This window comes from Labrus bergylta, chromosome 23, assembly GCF_963930695.1.
Source record: "Labrus bergylta chromosome 23, fLabBer1.1, whole genome shotgun sequence".
NCBI classification, from domain to species: Eukaryota; Metazoa; Chordata; class Actinopteri; order Labriformes; family Labridae; genus Labrus; species Labrus bergylta.
The window spans coordinates 5,092,726-5,109,955 of NC_089217.1; the positions used below are offsets into that span (position 1 = coordinate 5,092,726).

The following is a 17,230-nucleotide window of genomic DNA, read 5'->3' on the forward strand; positions in this document are numbered from 1 at the left end:
GATTCAATATAACATTTGTAATAATCTTGTTTGTCTCTAACAAACAGCAACAATTGGTACATATATCCACTATCACACAACGCTTTAGTGCGGTTAATATCAAGATAACAACTTAAAAAGAGCTGCAAGGGCCGCATTTAATCATTGAGACTAATAACACTAATAACTGTAATTACAGTATGTGGCGTAGAGATTAGCTGTAATTGTGCAGACAGATATCCTTGTGGATGTCCTTTGCTCGATGTCGGGCTCAAACAAAATAATAATGAAGAATAAATCTGTGCATAATCATCTAATGAGTCCTTTAAAACTCAAATGAAGAAGGTCAGATGTGTTTGTGTAGAAAGAGAGAGAGAAGCTCTGGATCAAAACGCCGTCAGGTCAAATGTACATTTTCCCTGAATGGGAATCTCAAAAGCTGTAAGTCGTAAGTCAATATGTTGATTATCTGACCATTTGTTTCATTTAACTGGATTCTGAATAAATGAGAAACTGAAAATCCCCCCAAAAATGAATTCACTTTTAGCCATGTTTTCAGGCTAAACAGTTTTAATCTTCACACCATTTTCTAATTTAGTCATAGTCATAGTCTCCTGACCAAAATGTCCTTTATATTTAATCAGATATTAGTTATATCTGACATTTGTTATTGATTTAATTTACTCAATTAGTCACTGATTAAAATTGCACGTCATTTTAGTCAACAAAATCAGACGCAAGCTTTTATTTTTGTTATCAGAAGCTCCAGGGGGCGGGGCTTCACGGACCTGCAGGCTCCAGGCTGCATACTGTTGCACTCACCACACACACACACCTTTGATGAAGCATGCTGTGGTTTACAGTGATTTTAGAACAGCTGAGGGGGGGGGGCGTGATAATCCTCACTTGTAATGTAGTTTTCGTTTCGTCACATTTTCGTCAATTAGATGAAGAAGTAATATTGTTTATCGAATCGTCAAATAGCGGAGTTTCATCTCGTCATCGTCATAGTTGACTAATTTAAGAAGACCTTCGTCAAAGAATATTTCCGTCAGAGATTAACACTGAGGCTAAACATCATATTCGATTAACTACCGTTACGCAACTAATGTTAGCATCCTACCATGGCTGAGTTACACTACGATTTTGTTGCAGGTAAATTTCTTCCTAACATTACGATGGCCATACAGCTATAGCCACACCTCTTATTTTGGGTTGTATAAAACCTTGTATTAAATGCCTACTATTAGACAACAACCAACGTTAGCGTTCAACCACTCGCTAGCTAATTTCACGATAAAATGGTTTATACAACCTTACAGTGGACTAGTCACTTTATTACAAACTGCTTCTTTTTCTGTTGTTGACTCTAATAAAACAGTATGTTTCATCTTTACACATTTATAATTTCATTCGGCTTTACTTGAGCTCAAGCTCCACTTGAGATTCTCCTTCATGTATTTTTGATATCCTCCTTTGAGTGTTTTTCTCTGTCACACTTTTCCTTGACAGCAGCAGATCCTTTACCCTTGACTTGACCCTGTCACCGCATTAAGATGCCACCAGGGAGCCTCTGCACTTGTTTTTGTGCTGAGAAGAAGCTGTATTCTGGTGTGTATGCTCGTCTTCTATCCAGCTGTCTGGAGGTGTAAAACGCCTCGTGCAGCACATGTTTACACCTCTAAGGAATAGGAACACAGCTTTATCTTTGCAGTAGATCTTTCCTCTGTGTGATGTGTTGACATTAAGCTGCTTTGCATACATATTTTTACTGATTCAAAGGCGATTTAAAAGCCTCTGAATATTCCCCGAGTGAATCTGTTGTCCTCTGAATGTGTGACTCAGGGCTGCAGCCGTGTGAAGCCCAGCGACGCGATGCTGAAAGCGAGGGTGATTGTGCTCCGTAGGCATGTGGGGCAGGTGAGAATAGAGAGTGAGGAAAAGTGAGGAAGCTGTGAGGTGACACTTCCTTCTTTCTGCACCAACACAGCGCCGTCTGAGTCCCTGCGTGAGCTGCAGTAAACTAACAAAAGACCCCTGGGTGCTCTCTGTCACCGCAGTGTCACAAAGAGCATATTGACGATGACTTTGCTGTTTGGTTTAAGACCGAGAAGACATAAAAAACAAGACTTTCTTTTCTTCTTCTTTCTTCTTCTTTCTTTTATTTCAGTCTTATTGTGTTACTGTTATTAAATGATTTACTTTTTAAAGGGCAAGTCGGTCCTTTTATCTGCATTATTGAAAAGTGCCCTTAAACCTTCACTCTACCCTTACTTGATGGTCTGAAATGATTAAAAACTGTAAATGGCTCTCTCTTACATAAAAGATTAATGTAGATTACAGTTTCAGTAATTGATTCATGGGTTTGAGTAATTTTTTAAGGAAACTCTTTTTATTATTATTGCATCTTGTTAGATTGAATTTATTAATTGTCTTAAAAGTCTTTATAACACTAGGTGTCTGAGTTAAGTACTGCTCCTTTAAAGGCTTTGTATGTGATTTTTCACACTTAAATGTAGAAATCAAGTATATCCTCTGAAAATAACTCTGTGAGTCATGACTGTCTACAATGGGTGTAACACCCGAGTCCCACTGTCTGTGATGCTTTCAGAGTTTTCAGAGTCATATCTTCAGTTTGTTTACATCGCCAGGATGGCCGGCTGACTCCTCCCCTCGTGTATAAAAGTTGTTTAATTGAGGGACTAGAGAAAAGAAGAATAACATACTGTACTCACTGCTTAACTGTGTTTCTAGATCACGCTCATTTCAGGTAAATTTACATGCAGTGTGAAGATACGAGCATAATAAAGATCGCTAGCATTAGCATGCTAACACAACAATGCAGCGCGAGTTGTTTTGGTTTCATGCTGGTGCTCAAGGGCGACATCTGCTGATGCATATAAAGCCTTTAACTGCTCTATGTCTGTAAACCAAATATAATTTATCTGTAGTTTCTTAACCGGAAGGTCGGGGGGTTCGATCCCCAGCACTGCCGATTTCGGCGCCCCTTGCAGACAAAGCTGTACCTCTGATCTCGTCGCTGGATTTTTAAGGAAAATGTTATTTCAAGGTGTTTCAAACGAAACGCGTACCAAAGTGAATTTGCAGATACGAGACATGGAGGTGTTGTGTCTCGCAGATTTGTGTCATGAAATGATGGATGCTGCTTGTAACAAAACAATGGGGCCAAAAAAACTAACGGAGCAAGCAAAAACATCTGGTCACTGAGCCCCCCAAAGGATCCCCAGGTACATTACACACCCAAGGACAACTCTCTCTCTCTCTCTCTCTCTCTCTCTCTCAGTCTGTGCCCCCCCCGAAACACATCATCTATTCAGAGTGTATCCTCCCTATCGTCTCTGTGCAGCGCTCACAATCAGTCCACACCAGGCTGAGACAACTCATTTCAAATTCAGAAAACTATCATCGTCTTTTATCTTCACTACCTGCTCCAGCCAATCACAGCAGCTCTGTCCAGAAAAAAAAAAGCTGATGAGTCATTGCTCAGCACAAACAGCAACGGGCTGCATCTTCATCACCTGTGTGGTTGTTTGTATTTCCTCTCCTTATCGCTGCTTCTTCTTCGTCTCTTCCTGCAGACAGCATTATCAACCCCCAGTCTGCCTCTGTCTGTGCTAATGTTTGATTTTTCTACCTGAACGCTGCTCCGCATTAAAGGAAACACAAAGTTGATTATAAGTTCAGTCTTGTTTCGCAAACATGCAGCCGGATTGAACTTTAAAAGGAACGAAGCAGTCTATACCAAACGTGGAGAAAAGAGCTGCCGTTTCCTGGATGTTCGCCGGCTCTCAGGTGGTCTCCTTCGTGCCGCAGACCTTTTATAAAATGCCAGAGACTCACAGCGCCGGGGCCGTCAACACTAATTCATTTTGAACAGCGCCAGAGGCCATTTGACTTTCAGTGTTTACCTGCAGAGAAACCGAGGGGGAAAGAAGAGGGGGAAGAATACCGGTGTTGGAGAGCGTATGTGTAACAGCATGTCGCCTCTTGTTATCTTCAGACGCAATCAAATATGTACAAACTTGCCTTGCTCAGGAAGAATGTGATTAAAGATACATCGGGGTATCATTTACACAAACGGCGGTGTGTTTTAGAGCAGATCTACGACGAGGAAAAAACGTTGTTCATCACGAGTGGTTTGACCTTTAAAAGCCGGCGCTGCTACAACTAGACACCGGGGATGATACAGGCAGAGATGAACCCGACAGTCGCAAGCAGGGGTCCTGGGATACCATCTCCCCCCTCCACCCCACCTTCAACAAAGGTGAAGTCCGTCTAATTGATGATAGAGCTCTGTGATCCGCCACAGAGCCAGGTGTCCACAAGAGACGGGCTGGAGGAGAAAGATAACGATAACTGAGATGACTCCAGAAGACAAGAGGCTGTAAGACATCTCATATTTGATGGTTTTAATGATGACCTTAAAGGCATCAGCACCCCAACTGGATCCGAGCATTAGATCTCCAATTTCCCAGTTATACTGCACCACAGGAGCTATTTCTGTGAGGTCTCCATTGGTGTACCTAAGGTCAATCCAGTCTAGCATACTATATCTTTGCAGCATGTGTACACAAGATTTATTGGTTACACGTCATAATAACCGTCATTCATAAACAGAAAACTGGGATTTAATTAACCAGTTTGCTTTAGTTGATGGTTATTTCCATTGAACAAACAATGAAATTATAAAAATGTCTGTGTTTAATGGGTCTCCCAAAGTATTGGTTCCCAACCCCCTAGGGTGGACGCCAAAGATCTCTAAGGGGGCGCGTGGCTTTGTCTGCCCTGAGGTTGTCAAGAGTAGTTTTTGCATGAGTAAACTAAAATCATGATAGCACACTTACTGGATAGTTTATTCAAAGATATTTAGCTAAAAGTGTGAGTTTTTGAGAGAGGTGAGTTTTTGTAATTTGGATGGACTGGAGCTTTAAATCAATAACTGTACATCATCATACAGCAGAATGAAATGCCAGTGATGTAAGTAGTGTTATCACTTTCTGGGCTCTGCTCTCTCCGCTGCTCTCAAATGCCGACCTCAGTTTGAAATGCTGAGCTCGGTAATTGTTAATTCACGCTGTTTGATATTTACAAGCCATTACGCTTTAATGCAGTGACCAGGACCAAGTATAGACACATAAAAATACAAAACCACCAATGTTTTATAGTCTGCTATAAACCATCAGCATAGATTATGTCATCACCTTGATGGTTTTAAAATGCGATCAGACAATTTTTACGATCTCATTGGTGTCGTATAATAGCCGTAAATGTTAATGGATGTGTGTTAACTTGTATTCATAAGCGACTGATACCTCTTGAGAGCCGTTGAGGACATTTAATGTTTTTCTGTCTGGGCCATTTCTTTAACAATGTCCAGTTCTTTTCGGCCTTCCTTGAAAAGATTTTTTCAATTTAATCTGCGAGTTGCAGAGGAAGGCTTTCCTTTCAAGGGGTCTGTAATAAATGAAGGTAAGGTTTAGGTCAGTGTGCATTGAATTCCCAGGAGATCAGGGATCACTTTCCAGCCTTCATTTTAGATGATAAACCCCTGGCTCAAAGTAGTAGAAGGAAGAAATGTCAAGAGGTTTTAAACTGTGCATATCACCTATTTTATGTCCGCTTATATGGGTACTTAAACTAGAAAATTTAGAGGAAATCCCATCTTTAAACCCCGAGTCTGGAAATCTATCTTTGTATGCTAACCAGGGGCGTATCCAGGGGTACCTGGGACAACATTGGCCCCCTGGATTCAAGTGGCCACCCCAAATCATCTGATTCACATGACAGAGGGTATTTCAAAATAAATTAAAACACATTTTGTGTGCATATACATTATACCCCCTTGTATAAGTCAATGCTGTAGTTGGGACACCCCATTTGCAGAAGTCTGGACGTGCCCCTGTTTCTTACAGCATCCACTTTCTTGTCAGTGTTTGGTGTGGTTCTTTCATTAAGATTCCGGTGATGTAGCTTTGGTTTCTGTGATCTCTCTCATATCAGCGAGAAGCTAACATCAGACATCGAGCGTCTTTGGTGCACAGCAGGTGTTTTTGTTTGTCGTGGCTCTTGCTGGATGTTATCAGCACGGACAGCGATTGAATCATCGTTGCTACAAAGCCCACCCCTCTCTCCCTGCTGTAATCTTTACAAATCCCAACACTTGGTCTGATGAATTTTTCCAAACGTGGCACCTCGCCCGCACCGCAAAGCTCTGTTGCTCCATTGGTTGTTAGCCGTACTGAAATTGCCGTGCTTATCTGGCAACCGGACTTTGATTTACAAAACAACACCAAATCTGATACTGTGTGGGTTTCTTCTCTGCATTGGTGCTAAATTATTATTATTATTTTTTTAATCAATTAATCACGAGGGCAGGTCTGCACCTCAGTGGCACACTGGCCCACACATAAAGCTTTTAAACCAATGAATAAATCAGGAAACAATCAGTCAACGCACTGTTTAGCAGAATGGCAGAAAATGAATACATCATAATCATGATCATCAAGCCTTAATTGAAGACATTCATCAAGCAAAAAGGCCAAACACTGGCTGGTTTCAGCTTTGTAAATGAAATCATGTTCCACTTATTTTGTAATTCATTACTTCAGATTATGTTAAGGTGTCTTATTTCAACTATTCCAACAAGAGCATCCATTTTTATTTGATGTTGTGGTATTTTGGTGTTTGATGTAGGGGAATGAGGTTGATTGGTTTGGATTTGGGCATTGTTGTTTTGCCATTATACTACTAAGCGAAGATGATGTCATAAAAGTATTGAGGAAACATCTGATGGACATTATTCGGTTTTAAGGAGGTAATTGCTAACGAAAATAACAACAACCTTCAACTCTACTCCATACAATAATCCTATTTTCCAACTCAGTGAGAATGAGAGGACACAGGGGTCGCGGGCCATGGGAATCATCTCCTCCTGCTGAACAAGTCAACTGGCAGTCACAGCACATCAACCAAGAGCCAGGCTGCTGCTGTTCTGTCCCTGGAAAAAAAAAAACCATGAACTATTCGTCCCTTTAGTGAGCGTTCTGCTCTCCATGGATAACAGATGATGGATGGTCTGACATTTCCGGCCATGCTTGTTTGGGTATTTCACAGCGATATGCAGCTTTGTTACTGCCTGGATGCTCGACGATATTGAGACTAAATGTGAGGGAGTGTGACAGAACATTACATGTGGAAAACAGAGAGTGGGCATTCTCAACGGGTAATAAAATGTCTCCCCCCCCCCCACTGACCTTTTTAATATGGACACAGTATCACCATGCATTGCAGTGACATCAATTTATCACTGTGCCATACGCTGGAGCAGAATGCGGAGATACTTTCTTTAATAAAGTCTTTGCAGATCTCTTATAGGAGCTCTTCTGCTTTGACTGCACTTGTTGTACTGTGCCTATTACATCATACAGTTGGTTTTTATTTTATGCCCTAAAGACTAGGAGATGTAGGTCTGAATATCTGAAATATTCTGAATTCTTTTCAAACATAGTATCTCAAGTCAGACAGCTCAGTGGTGCTCACCCCACTTCTTCTCTCATCTCTGGGGCAGACTGAAGAATAAGCCAAAGCGAGAGAAATGTTTGAGAGATTGGCTTCCTTCTCCAAGAATGAAAACTTAATTGAGGCAATACAAATTGGCTGGGTTAAACAGCCAATTTTAAGGGCGGAAAAATAATTAAAAGAAAGCTACACATTATGAAAAAAGTGACTTGAGGTTAACATGAAAGTGATTTCAATACTCTTCTATCCATTTGTATTTGTAGTGAGGTGAATGGTCATTTATCCACATGAAATGGAAAATTCTTACAAAGCCTTTATTCTCTTGAATCTCAGAAGTTAGAGGTTGAAGGCCAGGGCTGATGGGAGTCTGCAGTTGCATGGCAGGTCCACGTACGGGAGTTCAAAAGGATCAAAATTAGTTATTAGGTGCTCGAAGGGCAGTAAATTGCCAGGCTGTAATTCCCACTCGCAGATTTATGACTTGGCCTCAAGGGGCCTTTACAGCATAGAGACGACCCCTCTTACCTCGCCGGCTAAAGGTTATTGTAAATCACACCTATCCTACCACCACACACACACACACGCTTCTATTCACAGGAACACTCTCGCTGACCTCCCATTTCCCTCTTTTGTGTCTGCAGTTCTTCTCTACACAGATCTATTTTCATGCCCCAGTTCTCGTTTTTTTTTTTCTGGTGCAATTAAATTCTGCCACCATTGCTCTGAAATAATATCACAACTGCGTCAAACAAAACCCCCGTTCAGGACACCCAATCATTGTCCTTTCCAAGAACTGTTTGTTTATTTTGTTTTTGCTCTTTTTTTTTTTTTTTGGGCTCATTTGTCAAACTCTTCGACGGGCCAAATTTCAAAAAATTAATCACAGGCAATCAAACTGAATCAAATCATTGCATTATTCAACTGAAGGAATTAAGTAGTTTCCTTTTTATTATTATTCATGGTTGGCTCGTTTCATAGTCCATGCTTAATTGTGAGTGATTAATTCCGCTTGGCTCATTATGAATGAATAAACAAACTATGAAGTGCAATTAGATTTGATGTCCAGTTATTGCCGAGTACATTTTACTAAGAGACGTAATATCAGACAAGAATATGTTTTTGCAAATGTTATCAAGGGAGAAGCTGTAGGAATACAATCTAGCTTTTTGGTTGAAAGTGCCTGAGCATCTGTTTCTCTTCAGCAAATTAAAGGATGTGCAAGCCCAAAAACATCTCTATATAAAAGCATTTTGGCCGCTCATGTTGGGTCTGCAGGTACTATGGGACAGTATGACAGCAGCCGTTTGACTGTCAGTAGAGTGGGCGGGTTTCTTCAGTTATTTTGACAGACGTTCAAGAAAGGCGACTAAACGGTTCCTGAAAAGCAAGTTAGCAGTTGTTCCAAGCGTTCAGCACAGCAGCATGTGACCACAAAGTAGAGGAGATGCTCTCTCAGCATGAACAACCATACTTTGAATATTCAGACCTCAGGAAATGAGCCTTCTGGCTGAGCTGACATTAAAGTGTTGTGGCTTCTCTTCAATGCCTCTGTGGCTCCTCAGTGTCCTATCTATCTACCAATCTTCTTAACAGCCAAGAATCTATCTGGCAGTGGTCATAGGTGATTTGCTGCTGTTGTCGTTTTAGCAACAGCTTAGATATAGATGCTAAAAAACTGTCATGCATGCAACGGTGCATTGCTAAAAAACATGTAGCTTGTCAAGCTGAATGTGGGAAATTATACTCTTTTGTTGTTGCTAAGTCAAGGCTGCGATGAACCTGGTCAAGGTTTTCTAAAGTTCATATCTATGCAAAGCAATAATGTGAATTTGACGGATGTTCTTGTGTTTCAAAGTCCTGGAAGTTTACAGAACTTTAAGTCCGGGGAACTACTTTTTGAGGAGCTAAAAGGTCCACTCTACCCATAGTTGGCTTGCATTCCCATTGTAGTCCAATGACGTGAAGATAAGGCAAACTCTGCTGTTGTATAAAAAAAAAGGAATATTAATACCTATGTTTACAATGCAGACTTTACAAAAGAGAGTGAAGTGCGGGCATCCCCATTTCGTATCACAGTTAGCGACAGTTAGCATGAAGGAGACGGAAAGCATCGCTGTTTAAAGTAACTTACTGCTTTCCAAATGGTGTTGGAGTCAGAAACCTGGGCGGGATAGAGAGAGAGAGAGTGGGGAACAACATGCTGGAAAGGAGCCACAGGTCTGATTCAAAACTCGGGCTGCCCACTCTAGAGGACTTAAGCCTCTGTTACTTGGGCGCCTATACTAACTGCTAGACCACCAGCTTACCCTGGTTGCAAAAAAGAAAAAGAAAAGTTGGCTGAAACAAATGCAGCAGGTACTTGACCAGTGTGTTTGGTCCCTTCCCCCCTGAGCAGAGCCTTATTGGTTTGAAATGATGTTCCCTGGTCTTTATTTCAACCCAATGAAAACAGAGTTCCTAGTCCCTTGGGAAAGTTCCTGAGGTGGAAAACGCGCCTTTAGTCCACTTTATTGCAGCGTCACTTCTCTGCGAGTGTAGACATTTGCTCACTGCGGGAAGTGCAGCGTTTGCATTGACAGCAGAAGGCTCGTCTCATCATTTATTTACACCCACCCTCTGTCCTCTCCTCCCTTTTGGTCTCACACGGTAAATATAACATTTTTGATCAAATATTGAAGACCTACAGTGCGGTGGAGCTTTCTCGAACTTCGACGGACTAATTGGGAGACCACAGATATCTCAGTGAGGCTTCTGTTTTTTGTTTATTGCAAATGATGTTCTCATGTGGAACCACTGTGGACACCTAATTTGAATCATGGTGCATTCCCAGAGGAGTTTAATGTCTAGAGTTTACGTTCTAAACTTGTATTGACTTCTTTTTGACCTTATTTGCTTCTTTTTTAGTGTTTTCAGATTGCGCTGTCGGTAGCTCATCACAAAGATTCCTGAGGCTTAGCTGCAAGAGATGATGGCAGTGTTTTTCTTTTTTTTTTTTTATATCGACCTTCTCTCTGTGTTTCGCTTGGTGAATCAGCATGCCGTCAATCACACCAACACTTCTCTGTCTCTCCTGAGAGTGATGCACAATTGCCGGCGGTTTTGTTTTTAGCCTGGAAGCATACCTCTCCTGCAGATCGAAGCACACAAAAATCGAGCTATTGCTGTAATTTTAGCCGACAGTCGGCCCACTCAGGGAGGACGCCTTGTCCACCATTTAATTTAGAGTTCACCTTCTAGGCCGACTAGATGCTTACACACACACACACATACACACACACCTCCTGACATACTGCAGTGCTAGGCAGTCTGCGCAGGTAATGAGAAGTGGGGGGACAAGGGGGAGGTGTCAGGTGGGTTTGTGGTCCAGCAGGTCATGGGTAAAATAGTGCTAGAGAGAGGCTTGGCGCAAAACCCCTCAGCTCATCCAAGTGGAATTTTACACCCCCAGCTGTTTGAATGGACTATAAAAATAAAGCCGTAACACTTCATCAAAAATGGCTGCTGATTAAACGACCTTGGAAGGAACGGGCGGACAAGCTGTTCAAAAAGCTCAGACGCAGTATCCCACCAAACAAACTGTAACTTACACCATGTAAATGCTCGTGTCTGTTTGTTTCAATCCTTTGTTTGTCTCTCTCTTTATCCCGATGTCTTTGCCTCATCTAGTATAGACAGATCGGCTGTACACTCAGTGTGTCTGCATCTGCTTGAAGTTTTCCTGTGCTTCTGTTGCCACATGCTTGCTCGTTCTTGGATAAAGTTGGGTGTCTTTTAATAATGCAACCAAGAGTACAGTCTGTACCTGCTCTCCCTGTTATGTTTGTGATTAAAAAAAGAGGATGCATCATTAACCATAGCTCTTGATTTTGTTTGAAATCTCAGCCGTGTACAGCAGCATCCTGGTTTATCAGCATGTGCTCTAACTTTCCCTGAGGGGAGCTTTACAAAGTTCCCCAGGCCAAAACAACAGTCTGCTGTATGTGAAATTGTACGCTGTACATCAACGTCTACCTATAGGCGCGGCTTGTAAAAAGCGCAGCAGAGGTGAAAGTCCATTTAACTGATGCGCCTAAGCCGCTCTGTCACGCGAGCTCCAGCAGGTGCCTCACCTTTTTTTTTTTTATACGCCAGGACTCTACACCCCTCTCTCTGTCTCACTGAGCTGTGTTTCCACCACAGTGCATTCCGCCTCCTCGCTTCCTCTATCTCTCCCCGTCCCACCAATCCTATTTCCAGGTTATTTATGAGAACAGAGCCTGGAGGCAGCGCTTCCTGGGAATAGAAATTCACCAGGTTGTGTTTTTCCTTGAAAGATGGAGAAAAATAAACATCTTCGGATAGAAACAAACTTTCCATTTGCTGCTTTTCCAATGTTGTGAATAATGCAGTGGGGCTAGGATATACTGTAAACAAGAGTGGTTGAGCATATGTTACACTTTAGATTGTCTCTCTTCGTATCGATATTGATGTTTCTATATATTACACATCTTGCCAGTAAATTGCAGACACAGCGTAATAGAAATACACAAAGTTCCATTGCCATATTTGACTGTAAAATCTTGAGCTTATAGATAAATAAGGGAATGGCTGAAGCCTATGTAGGCTAAGAAATGATGCCCATAGTAACATAATGCTTTAACTTATAATCTAAAACTACATAAATGACCAAACACGATGCCACTATTGTTACACAAAAGAGGTTTCCCTGATCACTTGAAATCAGATTCAGGTTCAGAGGAAAGGTTTAAAAAGGAGCTCCAAATAAAGAGTGTAATAGAGGCTGTTGCTATGGAAGATGAGCTTTATCACAGAACCAGCGGGGGGGATTGTGAGGTCTCTAAAGCATTAAAAGCAAATGATGCAATTTGCACAAGGGCCTTTTTTTTAAAAAAAAGAGGAGGTGACTGTGATTAGCTTAATTCCCCTGAGAGGGAGATTTATGTGCCCTAAGCTTCTTCTTTTTTTTGTGACCTACAAACCAAGTTTGCAAAATGCAGCGCTGATATGATGATGCAAGAGCTTCATTTACAGATTAGCTCCGAGATCATTTAATGGAGAATGAAAATGTGATAATCACTGTGAGGAAATTGGATCATTCTGGCTACCAAATAAAATCAGTGTTTGTAATGTGGATATGGTGATGTTCAAATTGAACAGTGTGCATATTGCTAAATGTAAATTATCAGATTTTTGTCTAAAAATAGACAAGGCCCCCATTCCCTCAATTATGTTTTTTCCCATTTTCCATCCATTTTTTCACCCGTATATAGGGCTTTTGTGGACTTCTGACCACTCGAGGTGCTTTAACACTTCACATCACATTACCCATTCACGCCACATTCAGACACTGAGGCTGCTACATGAAGTGCCCATTGGTATTAACTCCATTCATATACATTCACATGCTGCCAGCTGGAGCATTTTGGGGTTCAATGTCCTGCCCAAGTACACTTCGACGACATGTGACTGCAGGACCCCTAACCTACTGGTTTCAGAGACTCTACCACTTAGCCACGGCCACCCCTGGTACCCATTAGCATATTTTCTGGACTCTATCCTCTAGCTTATGGTTTTAAACTAAGATGATGTAGTATGAAGAAGACCATGAAACATTGCTCTGTGCTGCAGTTTAAGTCATTGATGGGTCAAACAAACATTAGACATTTTGTCCCTGAGATCTGATTTAATAACCATGGGAAATAAATATTCAGTACTATTTTTAAGAAGTTGATTTCTTTTGAAATTAAGGTAAAAGTTTCTAAATTACGTACAGTACATAGTTATGTCCAATATAGTGCAAAGATGGTTTAAATTATATATTAGGCAGTTGCATATGTCATTTTGTACTTCTTTAAACCTAACCAGGTTCTTTTGGGTTTCACACTGTTTACCAGATGTTAGTTTATACATAGAAAAGAATGTGCAAAAGTCATCAAATTTGAAATACTTGTCAGTAAGCTTCACATTGTAAATCCAGATGTTGTTTAATTGTCGTCGCTAACATGACTTCAGAGCTCTGTATGTCCAACTGCCATATGAGTGGTATCTAGATAATCATAATCTGACTTGAATCCTGGCATTTCCTGCCAATTATCCCACTCGGAAAGACAGGAAGTGTTCATTTTTCTACGTGCTGCATCTGATCTTTGATAACATGAGTAAATCCACTTGACTTTTTCAAAACCATCACTCATAAAAAAATGTAAAAGTCTGTAGTAATTTGTGGATTCCGCGGCGCATGGTGTCTTTGTGTGGAGGATTTGTCGCTCTATAAGGTCTATGAGGATTTGTCGCTCTATAAGGTCTATGAGGATTTGTCGCGCCGCTGTAGCGATGAGACTCGGGTGTTGTCACAGTCCCCGGAGTTCGTCTGTAACCCTGAGTTATTGTCCTCGTCTGCTGAAGGGCAGATGGTGCACGGAGTCTGAATGACAATGTGTGCTCAGATAGACAGATCACTGGTTTTTTATCTGTCTGGCAGCTGCTGAGAAGTGATTTACGATGTTTTTTATTTTATGTTGAGCACTTGATTTTGATTCTAGTGCTGCATTACCATAGAACTAACACCAGAAATGCAACTTATGAATATTCTTTCACTTTTCCTCATGGATTATTTTATCTTGTCCCATCAAAAAACAACAACATTAGTTCCATATGTGTCACAATTTCTTTTTCTGATATCGCTGCTTTTCCTTTCAGACAGCGTCAACGATCACCATGGCAACCGCAGGCTTGCCTGTTTCATGTGTCTTCCCCTTCCCATCATGACAGATATGAACGAGAGAAACGTCGGCAGGAAATAGCTGCCGATCTCCGGTTGCCGGGGGAATCTTTTGTTATGATTTAGCTCGCGAACTAGCTTGTGTTTGTTGGTGATGCTAACAGTGTGTGTGCGTGTTAGTGAGCGAGTGTTTTTGACAACATGAAGTAAAGCAGATATAAAATAGTAGAAATATGTTTTGAGGTTTCTTCTTGGTTTATTTTTTTAAGTCCTCGTGGCTTTTTAACGTTTAAAATTGAGATTAAATCAATATTTTCTGAACCCCTCGCTGTTCAGTAGCATGCTATGCTACAGTATGCATCAATTTCTACAAGTCTTTGCACACTGCACGCTCAAATAAACACAAACATTTCCCTTTTTTCTCCCTCCTGAAATCAAACAAACAGCACTCTGCTTAACGTGTCGCATCAGCTCGATCTAAATTAGAATCTCTGGCGACCCCGTCTTCGCTCAGGAGTCACAGCGAGACAGTCGTGTCTTCTCTCTCTACCTGCCTGACGTGACCGCTGCACAGACGCGTCTGTTCCAGGCTTGATTTAGACGGCGATGACAGTCAGGCTGTCTTTCCTCCTCTCATGGCTGTTTACTCCAGCTCGTACTGTCAGTCAAAGGAATATAGCCCCAAAAACCCTGCGTGAGTTTGTGAATTGAAAGTTTGCCCTGGAGGATTGTGTTTGTGGATTGTTGGTGATCAGGCAGTAATTGGAGTTTAAATGTAAATCAGGCTTAATTGAATCCTGCAGGAAGAAGTCGAGAGGGCGAAGCTGACGGGGGGGAAAAAAGTTGTGGCGGCATGATTCAGATCGAATGGTCTCTTAATGAAAAGTTTGCATTTCTTCGCTTCTGAGAATCTTCAAATTTGAGACAGAATCTTGAAGAGCATCACCTCGATCGTTTGTTTTTGTTTTTGCCGTTCATGCTGCACGCTGTGGTTGGTGTTCAATTCAGTGATTTCAAATACAGTCCTTGAAACAGAAATATTTTATTCCACTTGGTTAGAATTCTCAGTCAGTGGACCCCTTTTCTTCTCCTCTCCTCCTTCCTCTCCTTTTCCTCTTCCTCGTCTTCTTTTACTTCTCTTCTACCTTTTCTTCTTTGCTGTTTACGTCTCGTCTCTTCCTCTTAAATGTTTTCAATATTCTTCATTTTCTCCCTTCAGCTTCTTCCTCTCTCCTTTTCCTCCTTTTTTCTTTACTTCCCACTATTTTCTCTTCCTTTGGCTTTTCCTTCTGTTCTTATCCCTTATCTCCTATCCTCTTCCTCCTCCTCCTCCTCCTTTCTTCTCTTCCTAATTATTCCTCTTCTCCTTCTCCTTTTTTAACTTCCTACTTATCTAAATCCTCCCCTTTCTCACTCTCCTTCTTCTCCACATTTCACTCCTCCTCTCTCTTTATTTTTCATCATCACCATCAACATTATCTATACAACTATCTAACAGTAGTAGTAGGAGGAGAAAAACAGTGTTATGCAACATTCCATAAATGACTTTGCTCCTCACCTTCCTTATTTTCAGTCTAATCCGCCCTCTGTGACTCAACCTGTGGCATGATTTCTGCCTCTGAAGAACATTTTTATGACTCAAACTGCGGCCTCGTAGTCTGTCTGATCAGCTGTTGTCCGTACAGAGATTGTCACCTTGTAGTATGACTCCATAGTAAACACAAAGCAGGAAACTCTCAGTCTTTCCTCATGACATCACTCTGCACTGGAGGTGTAAATCCACTACGTCTGGCACGGCGAGGAGCCAATCCTCTTTCATCCCCAGATTACCTTTTAGACCATTCAATCCTTTCTCCTTATTACTCAAAGAAATCGATTCTCACCTTCCAAAATGTAAAAGCCTGGTTTAAGTGTTCTCAATTTAATACTTCACTTTTTTTACAAAGTGCCATAGGTTACCTAAAGGTATCTACCTCCTTATTAGAGTAAACTGTCATTTTATGATTTTTTTTTAGCCTTGTCTCTGAGTGTGTTCAAGTACATCACAGTGATCATGAGATAAAATGTCAAATTATTGAACGAGTTTTTAACAGAAACCGTTTTCTATGTCAGTTGTTGAAACATAAAAGACCTTCAAACTCCCAAAAGTAACATCAATAACTTTCACTGCAAGCTGGTTTTGGCATTTCTCGAGTTTACTCTTTGATACATGCGTCGTCCATCTTCTATACGACGAGCGCTCATCTGTCGATACCCTGCTGCTTCATGTTGCATCGCCTCACTGCCACTTACATCATGAAGGGGCTGCAGGCATGAGTATTGAATGACGCTGACTCTTTCCTCTCTCTCTCTCTCTCTCTCTCTCTCTCTCTCTCTCTTCTTCTCATTTGTGTTGCTCAGGAGTTCGCTGCGCTGACCAAAGAGTTGAACGCCTGCAGGGAGAACCTGCTGGAGAAGGAGGAGGAGATCTCCGAGCTCAAAGCCGAGAGGAACAACACCAGGGTGAGCATCGACACACACTTTTAAGTTATTAGCTGCACTGATTGCAGGATTTGGTAACTGAAAGGCTGTGTTTCAGGTGAGAAGACGTGTCAACACTGCAAATCTGAAACGGTTTTTATTCACACCAAAAATCCACATGAAACCTCAGGAATTACATTCCTCAACTTCTTTTGCAACTTGCCCAAAACTTTCTTCACATAAGCTGTAAAAAAAAAGAAAAAATGGGGTCTGCTGCTCGGCGCGATACACAACATCCTGAGAAAGCTTCAGCTATCAGGTGGGGACAGTTTTGAGGCTGTGGAAGCACTGAAGCGACCATGTGCACTGTCTGTTTCCAATTCTCAGACACACCTCATTAGCTCCACACATTCCGCCTGAATGTCCCCCCCCCCCCCCCCCCCCCCCCCCCCCCCCCCCCCCCAAAACCACCCCCACCCCTACTTTACATGGATGGCTGCTCAACAGTAAAACTAAGTCCAAATGGCAAAG

The 17,230-nt window shown here is 41.6% G+C and overlaps 1 protein-coding gene across 14 annotated transcripts in view; it reads left to right on the forward strand.

The window, feature by feature from the left end:
- The window catches only part of ppfia2 (PTPRF interacting protein alpha 2), a 141,015-nt gene that overhangs the window by 82,382 nt on the left and 41,403 nt on the right, over positions 1-17,230 (forward strand). For all 14 annotated transcript variants that reach the window (XR_010665110.1, XM_065951048.1, XM_065951045.1 and 11 more), the window contains one exon: positions 16,640-16,741. Coding sequence is in view for 13 of the 14 variants with exons in the window: in XM_065951048.1 (XP_065807120.1) it covers positions 16,640-16,741 (102 nt within the window). In the remaining variant the exon portion in view is untranslated. The remainder of the gene's footprint in view (positions 1-16,639; positions 16,742-17,230) is intronic.